General features: G+C 36.8%; 1 protein-coding gene across 2 annotated transcripts in view; it reads right to left on the bottom strand.

Moving 5' to 3' along the window:
• Window positions 1–15,089: 15,089 nt before the first annotated feature.
• KAT2B (lysine acetyltransferase 2B) overlaps window positions 15,090–20,600 on the bottom strand; it is a 116,289-nt gene continuing 110,778 nt past the window's right edge. The window contains exon 18 of one of the 2 annotated variants that reach the window (XM_008009267.3): window positions 15,090–17,158. In XM_008009267.3, the coding sequence (XP_008007458.1) occupies window positions 16,965–17,158 (194 nt within the window). In that variant the 3' untranslated portion in view covers window positions 15,090–16,964. The remainder of the gene's footprint in view (window positions 17,159–20,600) is intronic. The other variant, XM_008009268.3, reaches the window with a different exon arrangement.

Genomic DNA, 20,600 nt, shown 5'->3' with positions numbered 1-20,600 from the left:
CAGTAGTCATTGCTGTGAAACTCTCAGCTTCCCCTCCATACTTTCAACCTAACACTTCTCTCTCCCAACTTTTCTCTATGTAATCTCCCAGTTCATGATTCACAAATTATAATTTTATGGGGGGATCGTTCTAATCCTGATATCTCAGATTTTCTTGGCTGTTATCTCCCTATCTTTCTGTATTCTATGTCAGTCAGAGCCGAAATCCTTTTCATCATCCCCGATTTTTCTAGCCCCGTCATCACTGATTCATATACCCTAGTCTCCCATCACAGTCTCTTAATTTTTCAATTTTTTTTCTTACTACTCCCTTTATACTTATTCTTTAAATTCATGGAAACACTAGAGTAGCTATCTTAAACTAAGACTAGACAGTAAAAAAGTCCGTTTCTCGGCTGGGCGGGTGGCGCACGCCTGTAATCCCAGCACTTTGGGAGGCCGAGGTGGGCGGATCACGAGGTCAGGAGATCGAGACCGTTCTGGCTAACACAGTGAAACCCCGTCTCTACTAAAAATACAAAAAATTAGCCAGGCGTGGTGGGGGGCACCTGTAGTCCCAGCTACTCGGGAGACTGAGGCAGGAGAATGGCGTGAACCTGGGAGGCGGAGCTTGCAGTGAGCTGAGATGGCGCCACTGCACTCCAGCCTGGGCGACAGAGCGAGACAATGTCTTTAAAAAAAAAAAAAAAAAAAAAAAAGGTCGGTTTCTCAATCCCTGTAACCACCTTTCAAGTGATCAGTGGCTACATGTGGCTATATTAGACAATTGAGGAAATATTGAACATTTCCATCATCACAGAAAGTTCAGTTGGACCATGGGCCAAATCTAGCACACCACCTGCTTCCGGATGGCCTATAAGCTAAGAATAGTTTCTGCGTTTTTAAATAGTTGGAAAAAAAAAAAAGCAAACACTTGAAATCAATTTTAGTGATAGAAGCACTAACTTTGAACCCCAGTAAAGTACCTACATTATATTCTTGAGTTTGCCTCTTGGCCTACAGTCCTAAAATATTTACTTTCTGGTCTTTACCAAAAACGTTTGCCAACTCCTGCTCTAGACCATTGAGTACTTTAATTTTTGCCTTAAAGATCATTCTGCTCTGACACTCTGATCTAGCTGTGATCCTTCCCTTCCCTTCATCCCAAGAGTCAATCATTATCCTAAAATCAGCGTTAAAGTGTTTGTATCTGTAATGTTCCTATAATCTTGTCATATTTATCCATAGGCTTTTAAGTATTGTTTTATATCTTAACATTTTATATGAATATTATGTTGTACGTATCATTTTACAACTGACTTTCAGCATTGTTTTTGAGATTTATCCATGTTGGCAGATGTAGATTATTTTCATCATTGTACAGTTTATTATATAAATCAGACATACTCATTTCTTCTTTTCAGACACAATTCATTTCCACTTTATTATTTACAAATTAGTGCTGCAGTGAACATTGTGCATCTTTGTACACTTAAAATGCTTAACTTTCTATAAAGTTAATACCTAGAAGTGGAATTGCTCGGTTGTAGAGTATATTGAACTGTAGGAAATTGCTTCCTGCAGTGGTTGCACCAATTCTGTTATAAGGAGTATATCACTGTCCTAACAGCAATTTCTAAATTCCAGTAGCAGCACACGCTGTCGATCACTTAGTTTTATTAGACATTAAAATTAGCCAAGCCAGGAAGTATGAAATTATTTCTCTCTCTGTTTTAATTACTATGAACTTGTATCTCATTGATTTAATTACTTATGAGAATTCAAGTGTTTATTATTCTCATTTCTTCCTTTATGAATTATTATACCTTTTCCCTGCTTTTCTACTAGAATGTAAAACTATGGATTTTTTATATAGTCTGCATACTAGTCCTTTTTTCTGTTTACATGTATTCTAAGTATCTTTCTTCAATCTCTGCCCTTTTTTATACCTTGCTTATAATTCCCTTTGATATTTAGAAGCTTGAAATATTAGTATCCTCTACCACCTTCTTCCTTAAGATTTTGTCTAAAATTTGTACAGTTTTGTTTTTCGCTTTAAGGTCTTTAAACCATATGGCATTTATTTTGAGTACTAGGGATCTAATTTTATTTTTTCCCATGAGGATAACCAGTTGTCCCAGCAGAATTCATTGACTAATGTCTTCTTTCCCCACTGCTGAATATTCCTAGCTTTGTCATAGAATGGGCTTCTTTCCATTGCTTTGTTTAGCTTTATGCTGGGTATATTGTATAGTCACAATTTTTTGTGTGTTGGTGGAGGTGGTAAATGTACATAGAATTTATCATTTGATCTTTTTAAGTTTTTTTTTTTTTATTCTCATTCTGTCACCCAGACTGCAGTGCAGTGGCCAATCATAGCTCACTGTAGCCTCAAACTCCTGGGTTCAAAGGATCCCCTTAACCTAGGACTACAAGTGTGCACCACTGCACCTGGCTAATTTTTTTTTTTTTTTTTTTTTTTGGTAGAGCTGGAGACTGTGTTTCCTAGGCCTGTCTTAAACTCCTGGCCTCAAGCAATCCTCCCATCTCAGCCTCCCAAAGTGCTAGGATTGCAGGCATGAGTCACCACACCTGGCCATTTTGATCATTTTATTTGTAAAGTTCAGTAGCATTAAGTACATTCACATGATTGTACACCCTTTTCCAGAACTTTTTCTTCTTTCCAAACTAAAACTCTGTACCCATTAAACAATCACTCTGCCTTTCCTCTCTCTCCCAATCTTTGGTAACCACTAGTTTTACTTTCTACCTCTATGAATTTGACTGTTTCAGGTAACTAACAGAAATGGAATCATAGGATATTTGTCCTTTTGTGTCTGGCTTATTTAACTTAGCATAATAACCTCAAGGTTCATCCATATTATAGCATGTATCAAAATTTTATTCCTTTTTAAGGTTGAGTAATATCTCATTGTATGTATACATATTTTCTTTATCCATCAATGAACATTAAAGTTTGTGTATCTTTGAAGAAATGTCTATTCAAATCCAATACGCTATTTTTCGTTGTTGTGTTTTAGGCTATATATATATTAGATATTAGTCCCTTATCAGATATGTGATTTCCAAATGTCCTCCCCCATTCTGTGGGTTGCCTTTTTACTCTGTTGATAGTGTTCTTTGATGTACAATAGTTCTGAAATTTGATTGAATCCAATTTGTCTATTTTTTTCCTTCTGTTTTCTTCTAAGTCATAATTCTTTTAATACCTAGGTAGGATTTGTTTGCTAACTTTTTTTTTTTTTTTTTTTTTTTGAGAGGAGTCTCGCTCTGTCAGCCAGGCTAGAGTGCAGTGGTGCAATCTCGGCTTACCTCAACCTCTACCTCCTGGGTTCCGGCGATTCTCCTGTCTCAGCCTCCCAAGTAACTGGGATTACAGGCGTGTGCCCACCATGCCCAGCTAATTTTTGTATTTTTAGTAGAGTTGGGGTCTCACCATGTTAGCCAGGCTGTTCTCAAACTCCTGACACCAAGTGATCCGCGTGTCTCGGCCTCCCAAAGTGCTGGGATTACAGGCGTGAGCCACCACGCCCGGCCAACATTTTGTTTAGGATTTTTTGTATCTATGATCATGACTAAAATTTGCCTATATAATTTCTTGTATATACCTTGTATTTTTGGTATCTGTGGGAACAAGTTGTACCTATTGAGAGTTTGGTGAACTTGACACCAAAACCATCTTATCTTTCTATGCTTTCATGGGGAAATTTTGTACTAGTTTTTTAATGATTATAAGTCTTACAGGTTCTCTAATTATTGAATCTGTTTAATCTTTCTCCCTTAGGAGTTGTAAATGTACAGGTATTGTGATAACTGCTATAATTTTACTTTTATTGAATTTTTTTTTTTTTTTTTTTTTTTTTTGCTTTCTATCTGCTACAGTTTGGTTTCTCCAAGTCCCATGTTGAAATCTGATCCCCAGTGTTGCTGGTGGGTCTAATGGCAGGTGTTTGGGTCATGGGAACAGGTCCCTCCTGAATGAATTAATGCCCTCACTGGGAGGAGGAGATAAGTAAGCTCTCACTGATTAGTTCCCAAGACAGCTGGTTGTTTAAAAGAGACTGGTGCTACTTCTCTCTTGCTTCCTTTCTTTCCATGTGATCTCTGCACATGCCAGCTCCCCTTTGCCTTCCAGCATGAGTGGAAGCAGCCTGAGACTTTCACCTCATGCCCAATCTTCCAGCCACCAGAATTGTAAGCCAAATAAACATTTTTTCTTTATAAATTATCCAGCTTCGGGTATTCCTTTATAGCAACACCAATGAACTAAGAAACTACTCTACTTTTTCTTTATGTCATTTTGATAGTGGTCAAATTCTGTGTTTCCCTTAAAATGAATTTAATTTTGCCCTCATTCCTGAGGTATAGGTTAAGAGTTACTAATTTTCTTACAGACTTGATTTTGTTGTTGAGAAGTCTAGTCATTCTAATTTTTCTTCATATTTTGTTAGTTTGTCCCTTCGCAACTCATATTCTTGACATGTTATAAATGTATTATTTTTAATTTTCAGTTATTTTGCTGCTAGTTTATGGAATACAATTGATTTTCATACCTAGACCTTGCTAAATTCACTCACTAGTTCTACTACCATTTTTTGCAGTTCCATTAGGACTTTTTTTGTACATGATCTTAAAGTCTACACATAAAGGCAATTTACTTCTATCTTTCTGTTTTGCATGTATTTTCTTGCTTTACTGCACTACTAGAACTTCCTCCATAATGTTGAATGGGGGTGAGAAGAGCCCTTGTCTTTGCCTTTTTCTCGACTTTGGGAGGAAGCATTTGGTCCTAGGGCATTACTGTGATATTAGCTGTAAGTGATCACTAATAACCTCTCAGACTGAAGATATTTCCTTGTATTCTTTCTTTGCTGGGAGGTTTTTTTCCTTTTTTCTTTTTTTAATCTTGAGTGACTGTTGAACTTTGTCAGCTACTTTATTGAGATGGTTTTTTTTTCTCTTTTATTCTCTTAATATGGTGAGTTCAATTAATGGATTTCCCATGTTAAACCAACCTTGAGTTAATGGGATAAATCCATCACTCAGTCATAACATCATTTTTGTATATTGCTAAATTTTGTTAATATTTTGTTAAAGACCTTCATATCTATGTTTGTGAGAGTTATTGGTCTATAGTTTTCTTATGGTTTTTAAAATATTTTCTAGCTTTGGTTATCAGGGTAATAATACTAGCCTCATAAAAGGGGTTCACAAGTCCTCCCACCTCCTCTGTTTTCTGAAAGAGTTTGTGTAGATTGATATTACTCCTTTCTTGAAAGTTTGACACACTAGTGAGACTATTTGCGCTAGGACTTTTGCTTGTAGAAACGTTTTAAGTTATGAATTCATTTTTAAAGTTGATGCAGAGATGTTTAGATTTTCTATTTCTTTAGACAGTTTTGCTAATTTGTGTTATACAAGGCTTTTGTTCATCTAAGTTATCAAATTGTTTGACATGTTATTCATAATATTCCCTTGTACTTTTTGTCTTGCATGTAAGAGCTCTAGTTATCCTCCTCCTTTCATTCCTGATATTGATAACCTTTTTCCCATTTGCCACAAGCATATTCACTGGCAGCACTTGTGGCTGCAGCGTTTACCCAAAGATAACTTTGCCACAAAATAAGCTCGCTCTTATTGTTTTTCCATCACTCTAGTATATTGACTTTGGAAACAAAAGATATTGTGTATATAGCATTCTGTTTATAGTAGTACTATATTTCCATTTAGAAAATGTAGTAATTCTCAAAACCTGAAAATGTCAAATTCTGGAAAACGAAGCAATCCTATGTGTGATGTTAACATCATTCTTGAACAGTTGTTGGTCGAAGATTCATTTGATGAACCCAGTTTTTCCAAAATAGACGATTCTGATGATTCAGACAATTCTGATGTTAGTTCTGTTTGAAATAACTCCAAGAAAAGTTTTTATATTTTATTTTCACATTGAAAATCAGTCAGATTTGCTTCAGTCTCTAAGAACGTATTTATGTAAAATTAAACGAGTGCTGGCAGCAAGCTGCGCTCTTTTGTCCAAACAGGAAAAGGGATTATTTGTGCTTTCTTCTTGATCAATCTAAATAGAAGTTTATGACTTTCAAAGAACCAGTTTTTAGTTTCAGTGATGTATCTCTTTTTTATTCATTCTCTATTTCACTGATTCCTACTCTTTGACATGCTTCCTTCTACTTTGGATTTAATTTGCCCTTTCCTAACTTCTTAAGGAACTATGAATTAAGACTTCTCTTATTTTAATATGAGTATTTTTAATGCTGTAAGTTTTCCTTTAAGTACTCTATTAGCTGCACCCTACAAATTTTTGTATGTTGTCATTTAGTCTAAAGTATTTTCTAAATCTCTTGTGATTTTTAGTCTTTTCTTCCCTCTGGGCTTCATTTTGGATAGTTTCTTCTGCTTTTTTAAATCGTGTATTAATCCTATCCAGTGTATTTTTTCTGTCATGATATTGTATTTTCTTCTTTTTTACCTCTAGAAATTCCATTTGGTTCTTTATTTTATATATATTTATATATTTTATTTGTCTCTTTATTGTATTCATGTTTCATATTCTAGAGCATGTTTATAATGTTCAGAATAACTATTTTAACACCCCCATCTGTCAATTCCATTATCTCTGTCATTTCTGGATCAACTTTTATTGGCCTATTTTTGTTTTAGTCGTTTATTATACTGTCCTGCCTTGTATATCTTGTAACTTTTTAAATTGGATACTGTACATTGGGAGTTTTACATTTGTATAAGCTATATCTTCTTGTATTCCTTTAAAGAGTTAACTTTGTTTTGTCAGGCAATTAAGTTTGTTAGAGATCAGCTTCATCTTTATTAGGCTTGCTTTTAAGTTTTTCGGGGCAGATCTATGGGAGCTTTCACTCTATGCTCACTTACCCCCAGTACAAAGATGTGAAGCATCTAGGGTCTTCACTGAATGTCCCATTTATTCAACAAGGTCTATCCATTCTGGCTGCTGGTTGCTTGAATGATTCCCAAGCCTGTTCAAAGTATTACTTTTGAGCGTTGTTTGGCTCACAACTCCCTGCAATTGTTCTTTACCCTGCAGTTCTTTCCATAGTTACATGAAGTTTCATCCTACACATGAATGGATTAGTATTCAGTCAACACTCAGGAGACAGAATTCTGGAGCTCTTTCTCTGCATAGCTCTTTCCTGTCTGTTACTCTGCTAGCAAATTCTACATTTGCGGCCTCTCCAAACTTCAGTCTGTCTCTTCAACTCAGTGATATTACTGGACTCTGGATTCTCACTCCTTGTCTCACAATTCTGAAACTACGTTGGGAAGAAATATAGGAAGAACATGGGGCTCACTGCTTATTTTCCCTCTCTCTGGAATCATAATCTTTTACTAGCTATTGCACAATTTCTGAAAAAGTTGATTAATATTTTCCATCCTTTTTGCTTATAGTGGCTGAACAAGTCCCATAGTAGAGGACTTCATAGGCAGAAGTGGAAGTTAATAATTTATCCTGCTTGGGATTCACTATGGTTATAAATATTCATGCTTTTTATTATGAAAAATTATTGGCTTGTTGAATGTTGCCTTTTTCCCATTCTCTCCTTATGCAATATCTCATAATTTTTGGGCTTTGATTTAACTAATAATAGTCAGGAACAACTGTGCTAGATCTTGTTCTAGGCCCTTGGGATGCCTCAGTGACCAAAACTAATATTCTGCCCTGATGGAATTCACATTGTTTATAACCTGTGTTTCTTAACTCCTTTTTCATATTTTCCATCTCTTTAGCTACATTCTTTCTGTATCATTTCATCAGTTCTATCTTCCAGTTCACTCATTCTATCCTTGGTTATATCAACCTATTTAACCTGTCACTTAATGTTTTGTTCTCTATTTTTAGCAATTATAAGCACTCTAATTCTGATATTTGTTGTATCTGCTGACTTTCAATTATTTGCTCACATATTTTCTAAGTTTTTATTGTGAGCTCATCCTTCATGGAACTTATTTTTCCTTCTGAAAGGACTAGGTTGTAGAAACATCTGTGTAGACTGATTTTGTGTTTGCTTTTACCAGGAGCCCTGGAGGTATCACCTACCAAAGAAGCAATTTTTATTTTATATTATGTTTGGGAATTTGTTTAGAGATTCCCAGACTGTAGGGAATGAAAACTTGAAACCCAAATCTGCTTGAGGTAAAGTCCAGGGGTTTCACATCCTTAGAAAACTTTTTTAGTCCATGTGTTCACTAATGTATGCAGACCTTTAATAGATTCTAGCTTTATGTGTGGGGGGAGAGATGGAGGGGTGTTGACAGTCTGTTTCACTCAGCCTACATATATATTAAAACCTAAACCCTTTAATTAGAGATAGCAACTTTCCCAGGGTGACCAAGGAATCAGTACATGTATTGAACCCCTCTTTTAAGTTTCCTGTTGGTTGTGTCACTTGGAGATTGCCTTTTCTTTCTTGTAAGCTCAGCTATGCCCTCAAATATATTGCATTTTACCTACCATTTCCAGGTGTTTTCAGGGGTCAAAGTTTTTAAGTTATCTTAGTCTTCAATATTGTGTAAGTGAAAGTCTCCAATCCCATTTCCTAGATGATTTTTTAAAATCACAAAATGTGACTATTCTTAACAGCTGTTTCCTGTTTCTCTTAAAATCCATTTCCTATTTCTCTTAAAATAAAATCCATTATTCTTAATATGGCCTGTTATGGCCCTGCGCCATCTCACACTACACTCCTCTGCGTCTGCAACTCTTGTCATATTGAATTCTCTCAGTTCTTTGGAGATCTTAGCCTGTGTTGTCTCTGCCTGCCTTCTTCCAGATTTTGCCTTGGTCAATGCCTATTCTAATCTTTCAGCTTAAAAAGCCACTTCCTCTCAGAAGCTTTCTCTAAGTTCCTGCTTACCAGATTTTGTCTTCCTTTTTATAATCTCATAGCACTATACTAATAAAAGCTCCAGAATTTCCTTATAAACAGGGCCCTAGGGTGGTGATTTTTTGAATGGAGGAGATATTGGGACAAGGAGCCAGGGGAGTACCCTGGAAACATATATTAAAGCTACATTTGCTTAAAAAGTCTTTTGATTTAATTTGTATTTTTGTTGAAGCCACCCTTAGTCCCACCACTGCAGGCTCTACCTTTCATTGTAGCACTCTAGATACCTGTAATTACTATTCAATGTCTGACCTCTCCATGAAAATATAATTGCCACTTTGATCACTTTGTACCTACACACACTCCAAGTTTCAGTAGCCTTCTTGGGCCATTGTTCTAGGCCCTTGGGCCTAGGCCCCTGGTCTAGAAGGCCAGGCTCTTAGCAAGGTGTTTCATGACTCTATCCAACCTGATCCCACAACATGTCATCAACTCTCACCCTGACCTGAAATTAGTCTCTCATCTCTTAATTCACTGATGTGACATTTCTTCTCCAATTGACTTTTCTTTCCCAGTAATAGAATCTTAGCATTAAAGGGCTTTATCATTTTAAACATAGGAGATACTTAATAAATGTGGAATAGGAATTTGAGGTAAATAGCAGGGAAATGTGAAGGAATAGGAACTACAGTTGGTAGCCTTAATATCCAGATACTTCATGCTGCAACAAACTAGGACCATGATTCTTTAAATGTAGCTGTGGCATTGCATAGCATTGAAGAGCACTGACTCTGGATCCAGAATCCCTGCATATGCCTTTTTGGGAAAATTCCCTCTCTGTATCTCAGTATTTTCATTGAATTGTAAGGATTCAGTGAGTTAGTACATATAAAATGCTTAGAAAAGTGCTTAACACTTACTAAGTGCTTAATAAGTGGTAGATTCCTGAGGAAATTACTTGGTTATAGGAATCTATGCAGCATCCACAGATTGACTATCTGCACTAAATTCTGCTAGTTCAAACCCACTTAGTGCCAGTACAAATAAAATAATATATTAAAAATACTTGAATACTGGTTTAGGTAAAAAGCATTTTTAAAATTTATAGTGTCAACTTAAAATTTTATATAGTGTTTTACATTCACTTGAGACCATCTTCACATACATTAAATACATCCTGACTACGACTTTGAGCAGAAAAGCATGTGTCTAATGAGAATAGACTCAAGATAATGAGTATGGCGTTCTATCATAAAGGGTGTTGGGAAGTAGCATTTGTGCAAGAAGATACATGTAATAAGTAAAACGGAGAGTAATTAAAATTTATTCCAGCTTGGTATTATAGAAAAGGTGGGAAATGTAGCCTGGATCGGGATTGTTAGGTGAGTTCACATACAGCTGCATGGTCACACTCGAGTGATTTTGATCTTTGGCATCTTGAAAGTTGGTATCCAGCATCATAATGGAAAGTTTCATCCTCTCCCTCATCCTGTTCAATATTTTTTCAATAACATGAATAAGAGAAAACATATAATTTACAAACAAATTTGTAATTTATAAATGTAAAACGTAGAAGGAATAGGTAACAGTGAATATTGGAACTCGAATAAAAAAATGCCTCACAGGTTAATACAAGGGCAGGGGGAACTTCCTATAAAATTAAGCCCTCATCTACTTCGTGACCTAACAGTTTCACTATCTGGTATTCACATAAGAGAATACCAATATGTTTACAAAAAGACCTGCACAAAAAATGTTTATGGCAGCATTATTGTAAGACCCAAACCTGGAAACTACCCAAATGTCCACTAAACTTGAGAAGATAAATTGTGGAATATTACAATAGTATACTCTTCAGCAACAAAAAGGAATGAACTTCTGATACATACTACAATGTGGATGAACCAGACCCCAGAAAGTACAAACTAAGACCCCATTTATATGAAATCAAGTAACACACAAAACGAATCTATAGTGACAGAAATCAGAAGTGGTTTTCTGGAGACAGAAGGAGAATTGACCTGAAAGGGGCGTGAGGGAACTTTTCTTAGGTGATAAGAATGTCCTGTCTTTAGGGTTGTGATTATACTGGTGTAGATAATTGCCAAAAGTCATCAAACTTAACATCTAAGACCTGTGCTTTTTAATAGAGACAGGGTTCCACCATGTTTGGCCAGGCTGGTCTCAAACTCTTGGGCTTTAGCGATCCTCCTGCCCCAGCCTCCCAAAGCGCTAGGATTATAGGCATGACCCACCACACCTGGTCTGACCAGTGCATTTTATTGTATGTTAACTATACCTCAATTTTTAAAAATGTTTTTGGTTTGTTTTGAGATGGAGTTTCGCTCTTGTTGCCCAGGCTGGAGTGCAATGATGCAATCTCGGCTCACGGCAACCTCCATCTCGCAGTTGCAAGTGATTCTCCTGCCTCAGCCTCCCAAGTAGCTGGGATTACAGGCATGTGCCACCACGCCTGACTAATTTTGTATTCTTTTTTTTTTTTTTTTTTTTTTTGAGACGGAGTCTCGCTCTGTCGCCCAGGCTGGAGTGCAGTGGCCGGATCTCAGCTCACTGCAAGCTCCACCTCCCCGGTTTACGCCATTCTCCTGCCTCAGCCTCTTGAGTAGCTGGTTCTACAGGCGCCCGCCGCCTCGCCTGGCTAGTTTTTTGTATTTTTTAGTAGAGACGGGGTTTCACCGTGTTAGCCAGGATGGTCTCGATCTCCTGACCTCGGGATCCACCCGTCTCGGCCTCCCAAAGTGCTGGGATTACAGGCTTGAGCCACCGCGCCCGGCCTGTATTTTCAATAGAGATGGGGTTCCATCATGTTGGTCAGGCTGGTCTCAAACTCCTGACCTCAGGTGATCCACTCGCCTCGGCATCCCAAAGTACTGGGGTTACAGGCGTGAGCCACTGTGCTCAGCCTAAAAATGTTTTTAAAACACAGACAGGATCTTGAGTTGTGCACATAGCTACAACTGTACAAGTATGCTTGGGTGTGTTGAGGGATAGGAACAGTGCTGCACGCTAACAGTACTCTGTGGGAAACTCGAACTAGAGCTTGGTCACAAACAGCTGACTTCAACCCAACCTATGGGCTTTCTTACAAACCTTTGCCTATCCCACTGGTGAACAGTACTATTGCACAAAAAGGCAAATTTCCCATTCACAGATGTTTTTAAGTAGAAACTAGATGTCCATCTGTTAACATTAGAAGATGGCAGGTTGATGGAGCAAAGATGCCTTTTTTTTTTTTTTTTTTTTTGAGACAGAGTCTGGCTCTGTCGCCAAGGCTGGAGTGCAGTGGCGTGATCTTGGCTCACTGCAAGCTCCGCCTCCCGGGTTCCCGCCATTCTCCTGCTTCAGCCTCCCGAGTAGTTGGGACTAACTACAGGCGCCCGTCACCACACCAGGCTAATTTTTTGTATTTTTAGTAAAGATGGGCTTTCACCATGATAGCCAGCATGGTCTCAATCTCCTGACCTCGTGATCCGCCCACCTCAGCCTCCCAAAGTGTTGGGATTACAGGCGTGAGCCACGATGCCTGGCCTAATTGTTTGTTTTTGTTTGTTTGTTTTTGGTAGAGATATGGTCTCGCTATGTTGCCCAGACTCGTGAGAGCAAAGATTCTTAAACTGGGGTTCACCAATGAACTTTGGGAGGGTCCAAGGACCAAGTGAACTGATATGCAGAAAGTGTACACATGTAAACGTGCATTGTTTTCAGAAGGTCCTTAGCCTCCAAGTTCTCTGGGATTTCTTTTAAAGAACTTCAAACCTAGATAAACTGAGACTGGTAACCCTTGGTTCAGCTCATAAAATTTCATGCATACACCCAGTCATGCCAAATGAAGATGTCTGGACAACAATACCCTGCATATACTATGGTGGTCCCATAAGATTATAATACCATATTTTTACTGCACCTTTTCTATGCTTAGATATGTTTAAAATACTTACCTTTGTGTTACAGTTGCCTACAGTATTTACAGTAAAATGCTATACAACTTCCTAGACTAAGAGCCACTGGCCATACCATGGAGCTTCAGTGTGTAGTAGACTATACCATCTAGGACTGTGTAAGTACACTCTAGGATGCTCACACACTAACAAAATCACCTAACATTGCATCTCTCAGAAGGTATCCCCATCGTTAAGTGGTACATGGCTGTATATAAATACACACACACAAATTACACATATCATTTCTCATCTTTTTCAACTCCTGATCCTGTGAAGGTTGTGTCGGACTTCCCAATAAGAAGAGGGAGCAGGAAGCTTGACTTTTAATTTTTCTCTGCTTTGTCGAAATACTGCTTTTTAATAAACCCAAAGAAAATTTCCAGCTTTGTCATTGTTAGCTTCCTTTTTCTATAAGAAAGTAAAGATGTTCCCATAAATAAATCAAGCCATAAATATACATAAATACATTAAAGAGGATCTTTCATAATGCTTATGGTTTTCTCACTTCCTTACAGCATCTTTTTTTTACTTTGCTGAAGCTCTTCCTCCAAAGTGTACCTGGAAATCTTTCATTTGCTCTTTTTTTCTCTTTAAATTCATTTTCAACTCTTTACTTGAGACATTAGTTAACATTGTTTTTATCCTGCCAATCTTCATCATCACTTATACTGATAGCACTGATATACCCAAAGGAGAAAGTAAATACGACTTTAATACCAGGAGCTTTAAGACTCAAACACAGCCATTGATTTCAGTCCCTGCCACCACCTTCCCTGCCCACCACCTTCCCTGCCCACCCTCCACTACCCCCTACACAGACACCTTTTTTCTGCCAGGAAAAAATGTCTGAATGGTCAAGAATTTTAAACATATACTTCAACAGATGAAAAAACTGTCAACCTAATTACTACCTCTTAAGTAAGAACTTGCAACCATTCTGACCTTTGATATTCTAGAATAGCTGATGGCTTTTCTTTGGCATTTTTACTTTGCTAAGAGGAGAATGCTAGTTAAGGGATAGAGCAGAATAGCTCTAACGACAAGAGCTGCCGCCAGTTACCCTTCCTTGTGCAGCACTTAAAATCCTTTTAAATAAACACTGAGGATTGGTCTAAAGAATATCAGCTTAAAGGGGTGACAAATAATTAACTAGTCCATAGTACTTCAGTCTGATCTTGTTTCTACTTCTTAGTTTCTGGAAATATAAATCGTTCGTCCAGGTAAAATGAAAACCTCAAAGTCTCCCTCTCACCATTTGCTTCTAATAAATATGACCAATTTGTAATTATTGATTGAAGTAGACTTATTCTCCATTACAAAAGTTTACTTCCTTGAAGGAGGACATACATCATCTCCTGGCTTCCTTCTGTCCCCTCATTCATTCTTCCCCTGGGAGGGGCTTGCCTAATTAAGGAGTTAAGTAGTAACATACTTACCATAGGTTATTATGGACATAGGGTGATATGCCCCGCTCTCACCTGGGCCTCTTGGGGATTGGCCTGCCTTCAGAGAGCACCACTGCTCTAGGGCTGCACTAAGCTTAATGGGAAAGTCCCTGCCCCATTAGTAGGGTACAGAGCAGCTTGTCAGTAACATTCTGGGGTACAGAACAGTGGTACAGAGCAGCTGGTCAATCACATTCTGGGTTTCAGCATTAGAAAGCCCATTGTCCACAGATAAAAAGGAAGCCACATTCTCCAATATCCATTTTACTAGTATTAAAGGTAGTATTTTGGTCATCATATGCCTTTTTTTTTTTTTTTTTTTTTTTAACTTCTCAGTTGGTTTAGATTTCAGTAGAGAAGAGGGGTTCTCTTGGTTGGGTCCTCTCAAACCCCAAAAGGATATAGTATTCTTTCCTACAGACATCATTTTGAATAACATTAAAAACTCATATGGGAGATGTTTAAAAATCGGCTGTATTTCTGTCTCATTCATATATTTCACAGATGCAAAGTATAAAAACAAAATTATTTTAATTTCTAAACCGACAACACTCTTCTTTCAATGGATCATTTTTGTTATTGTTTAGTGGGTAAGTGGGTAAGATGCAGTGGAAAACTCCAAAGACTGAGTAAGCGTCTCTCCTGAAAACCTCTTACTGATGAGATATGGATTTTTATGAAACCTCCCACAAATGCAACAGAATGCTTAAGATAGAAGGTTTAAGGATTCAACTGATGGTCATCAACCAGATCATAATTTGTTCTGTTAACCTCAGCCTACTGAATGAATAAAACACACCACAAGATTGGAAGCTTTTTAAAATATAATTTAAAACTATTTTGTACCAGTACAATATATTAATTTTACAAATGTAAAATTTTATCAGCTGTTAAAGCATTTGCAAAAACCACACATTCTACTTCAGCTTTATTGCACAATATCTATAAGAAAATATTAATTTTTAAATTAGAAAACATAAAAATGCTTTCAATATAGAAGAGACAATCTGATTTTAAAGACAATACTCTATAAGAATGTCTACTCAGAAAATAACAAACTTTCACAGGATACCAGGCTGGACAGATGCTTCGGCAGATCCGGTACAAAGCACTGTTTAAAACTAGTCCAAGATACTTAATCCAAACTGTATCATCATTCTTCATTAGAAATCTAGACACCACTCATGGTGGTTTCTTATACTTTAAAAAGTTGAGGCATTTTCAGTGTGAGCATTCTGAATATCTGTTACATATCAAAAACAATACTTCCAACTCAGCCATTTGCGGGGGTCTTTTTCCTTCATGCAGATTATCACTGGCAACTGTTTTTAATGACTATTCATGACCATTTTATTTATGCTGATAGAAAACATCAAGTTAAATACGCTTTTAAAAGTTTGTCCTTTACAAAAATCAGTTTATAAATTTGCATCATAAAAAATTAGTGTTGAGACCATCAAGATGGCCTTCATTTATATGGTTGTATATTAGTTGGTTTTCCCAGAGCTGGGATGGCAGATGTCTCACTTTTCTATGTAGTGTAATCAGGAAATAAATCCAAGCACTAAACTGGAATCCCAAGATAGATTAATAAGGTTGCATGATGGATTTTAGGGGGTTATGACCCTGGACCCATATACTAATGTGGGTGTTAAAATACTGACAGCAAACCCTGGTGGGAATTTAATTTACCTCAGACAATAAACATAATCTGGAGATATAAAAAGGAAAATGTTCATTTACATATTATCAGTGTGGCTGTGTGTATCATAGAAAAGAAAAAAAATATTTATTAGAACAAGGATTCACCAGATGGATACATATATAGACCACACATCTTTTCCTATTAAAGCATGTTGATTCAATCTCATGTGTTTTCAAGTTTATGCCTTGGTGGCCAGGGAAATTATCTTTTGGAACTTATGGCCTGCATAAGCAAAGTCAAATATGATATCACACATTTGTGTAGAGAAAACAATTATTAAAATAGTGGTTATGTACTAACAAGTTTGTTGCAGGTACACAGAATTATCAAAAACCTAGATGCTTATTTAAAAAGTTTGCATTATTTAGAATTTCTTCCTTAGGAATCAAAGCAGTTGCTTTCCTGGAACTGCATTTTTCAGAACTGCTCAAAGCACCTCATCTAGATGAGTGTTTTAAAAAATATATATAAAAAGTCTATAATGAGACTTCAAACATCATATATTTCACCTCTTACAGGCTTTTTTAAAATCATGTATCCCTTCCTTAAAGTCCTTCAGAATAAAATAAAAATAAACTCTCACATTCCATTAGAAAAAAATGGAAACATTCACGGTCTGCAAATTTTATGAATTTCCCCAAATTTTGCTACTATGTGCAATTTCCTCACACACAGGTTTTGAGGAAACCCCTAATCATCTATCATGGAATAGTCAGCTAATGGACATGCCATAGAAAATTTACCTTAATAGTAGTAAATAGATTAAAATCTATTCCATAAAATAAAAATGTCCTATGACTTCAATTTAAATACATATCTGAAAAGCTAAAAGGAGGTTTTTTTGTTTTTCAAAAGTGCTAATTATTACATTTACAAGTCTCTTCAATACATCATGTCCAATTCTTTGTAAAAAACTAAACCACCTTGCTTTAGGCACACTGCTTGATGAGTTTCTAAGAAGCAGAGGGGAAAAAAATCACTTGTCAATTAATCCAGCTTCCTTAATTTTACTGAAGAAGAATTTCTCCAGGATATTGGCACATTTGTAGTATTCACTCTCAGGGGGGTTGTACTCTTTGCAATTGGTAAAGACTCGCTGTAAGTCTGCCATGAATAATTTCTTAGACACGTAGTACCTATTCTTGAGGCGTTCACTCATGGTTTTCAGATCTGCACAGGAAAAAAATATATTAGCAATCTTTGACTCATTTTAAACACCAGCTGACAAAACTGGGACTGGGAGAGAAATCTATGTTGTTGGTTTGATTACATTTTTATCATCCCAATGCTTTTATTTAAGAGAAATTCTTATGATCAAGGAAAACAGTTCTTAAATCTTATGTTCATTCTCTTGTGGGTTTTTTTAAAATGTCAAATCACAGCCATTTTAGCATTAAAGGGACCATTATTAGTCATCTGGTTCAATCCCCTATTCAGCACAAGGAAGCTAAGTAGATTAGCAACAATAAGTATGATGAACTGACTACTGTTAGCTATTCATTCAGAATTATACAGAAGAAGCTCTATCTATATGGAGCAGAGCAGGTGGAACGTTGGTTTTGAATCATTTAATTACTTAAAACTATCAGACTGCGTTTGTTTCACTAAACTCACAGTTGTTTTGGTGTCATATAGATAAAGTAGAGAAACTAATAATAAATACATCTGTGAACATACCAGTGACCTTGCATGTAAAATGATTCGAATGAATTTTGCTTCAAGCTCCATCGATGAAATAAAAATAACAAACTTCATTTAATAATCTATTTTCTAAAGCAAGTAAGCCTTGTGAGACTATTGCAAAGAATTTCCCAATATAGCTGCTTGCTTTAAATTGCAGAATTTTACAGGTGAAAACAGTACTCCAGCTAAACTGATAAAACTAAAGAGGGGTTTCCTCAGTCCTCACTGTCAGGACTAATTTAAAGAATTATATGCAGATCAGAATAGATGCTAACATTTGTCTATTTATGGTTCCCTGGTTGTCTTGAAGTCTGGCTTTATTGTTAAAACCTATAATTGTATTAACTATGTGTAGAAAAATAAGTCAAATGGGGGGGGAACACTTTTGACTACCAATATCCCAAATTCTAAGTATGTTACAAAATTTCCAGGGGAAAGAAACCTATAACCAAATACACTGGGATCATCATTTAATAAGGTAAGTAAATTTATGTACAATATCCCCAAATGGGAAGAAATTCATTTGCATCAATATCCTAAATCCACCGCAAAAGCCTCAAAGAAGAAATGGAAAAAAGCTGCTTCTGCCTATCTCTTGATTAAAGCCTATCTCGGTTAGAGTGTATGTCATCACATCTATAAATTCAACTTTCAACTTTTCTTTCTTCTCTAACTAAAACAATTTGGAGAGAGAGAAAAATCTAAAAGCGTTAGGAAACACAAAGTCTCATCAAATCCACACTAAATGTCCCATCCAAGTGTGACTGAACAGATCAAAATGTTCTCTCATTTAAGGAAGAAAAAAACAATGAAATTGGCCCTAAGTAAAAGTAGATGTTTACATTCCTTTCACTTTTCCACCTAAATGTCTACCACTTAAGATATGCTGCTCAATATAATATTTATAACGTTTTAAAAGGAAGAAACATGTACCCCCAAAAAAGTTGGAGGGGGAGCAAAAGGACGACACAACACAAAGAAGTTTGTCCAAAAGCTTTCGAACTACTTTTAGGAGGTGGGTAAGAAAAGATGGAGAGAGCCTGAAATGCAACAGAAACAAAGCAAGAATTATGGAGGTGTCTGGACTTTTCTGAATAACTATAAACAATTCTGAATACTTCCTTTCTATTCTATAGCTATAGATAGCATTTTTCTTCCTCTGGCCTTCTTAGAGTTTTTTCAATCGACAAAATGAGGTGGGTTAAAAAAGGTAACTAAATATGGGTGGTACCAAATATAGAGACACCATTAAATTTCTGTTTTCATGTCCCTTCCCCTTAATTTGGGAATTCTGGATAAGCAGGAAAACCCTGCCTAGCCATCCATGGGTAACAAGAAGTCATGCTTGGGCCAGACTGACTATACAGGTGATGTCCAGTGTGTGACTCCCTAAATAAAACAGGTTAGATCCCATCCATATGAGAGAAAATCCCATCCATTTTTAGAATATGGGGAAAGAAAAGTAATGTTATTAGAAAAATCAAATAAGGAAACAATGGGAAAATGTAAAATTATTGATTTGTCATTCTTGTCTTCAAATACAAGATAATCTTGGGGACAAAACTAAATATTTTACTCAGCATCTAAACAATACCAAGAAAAAAAAAATACTGCCCTACTGAAGAACACCATTTATAGCTTTAATTAAGTTTGTCCAGCACACATTTCAGCCCATCATTGGCCTTGCTCATTTAGGTCAGTTTTCCCCTCGTGAGACTCAGCTATGCACACAGGTGGTATCCAACTGGAGAAGTTCACAACCTTCACAGGCTGGACCAAGCAAAACACTTTCAGAAAGCAGGCTGTAAGTAGGCTATGATCAATGGGATCTGCTAGACCTATCACTGCACATCTTCAGAGTGCATGTGGACAGGGGCTGAAAGGGCCCCAAACTGACACAACTTCCCATGAGGGTTTCACAAAAGAAGCTGAGACAGTCCAGAGAAGAGGATACAAAAATCAGTTAATTTATGGTTAGAAATGGACACAAAGAGTTTTAACATATTTTGCACATAGTGGACAATACTGATTCCCAAATCAGCCTTCCATTCAGAATTCTAGACTGACTCAACCCTACCCTTTATTTTCTTGTACTGAAATAAATAGTGGTAAGGCAGAGATAAGAGGGAAAGAAAAGCATATAGATGTGTGTCCACTTTAAGGGGTGTAGGCTACTGAAATCATTACTATAAATATATAAAATGTTCATGTAAAACATTTAAATGCTATAGAAAACACCTATAAATAACTCAGTTAATCAAGGAACTAATGCATCCCTTTCACTCTTCCTTTTCACATTTTTAATACTTCCACAATTTTTTTTTTTTTTTTTTTTTTTTGAGACAGGATCTCCCTCCAGTGCCCAGGCTGAAGTGCAGTGGTGCAATCACAGCTCACTGCAGCCTCAAACTCCTGGGCTCAAGCGATCCTCCAACCTCAGCCTCCCAAGTAGCTGGGGCCTCAGGCGTGTGCCACTGCACCTGGCTTTTTACTAGTGAGTAAAAAATTAAGGTGGTGAGTAAGGGTCTCACTACCTTACCCAGGCTGGACTTCCACAATTCTTAGCACCTGGAATAGATTACAAGTAGAAAAGAGACAGAAGACTCTGGCTCTCTCCAAAAATATGGCCACATAGCTGATAAAAAGAAAACATTTCAGCTAGCTGTCTGTCACCCACACAATGCCAAATTAGTTTAATTTGAGCGTTCTCAATTGATTCAATTAATCATTCATTTTAGCATAGTGTGGGCAAAGCACCAAACTGCACAATTCTACATTTCTGAAGACATCCTTTTTTGTTTGATTTTGGATATGAGACAAAGCTTGAAGTAAAGAGTATATACAGTGACACTAACAGTACCCATCAAGGGCATGGAAAATCCAGAATTGTGGTAAGTAGAATTTCTCCCTCTGAAAGGACAGCAGTCAA

Source organism: Chlorocebus sabaeus, chromosome 15 (genome assembly GCF_047675955.1).
Source record: "Chlorocebus sabaeus isolate Y175 chromosome 15, mChlSab1.0.hap1, whole genome shotgun sequence".
In the NCBI taxonomy this organism is placed as follows: Eukaryota; Metazoa; Chordata; class Mammalia; order Primates; family Cercopithecidae; genus Chlorocebus; species Chlorocebus sabaeus.
Note: the sequence above shows the minus strand (reverse complement) of the source record. Positions and strands in the feature narration are given on the sequence as shown.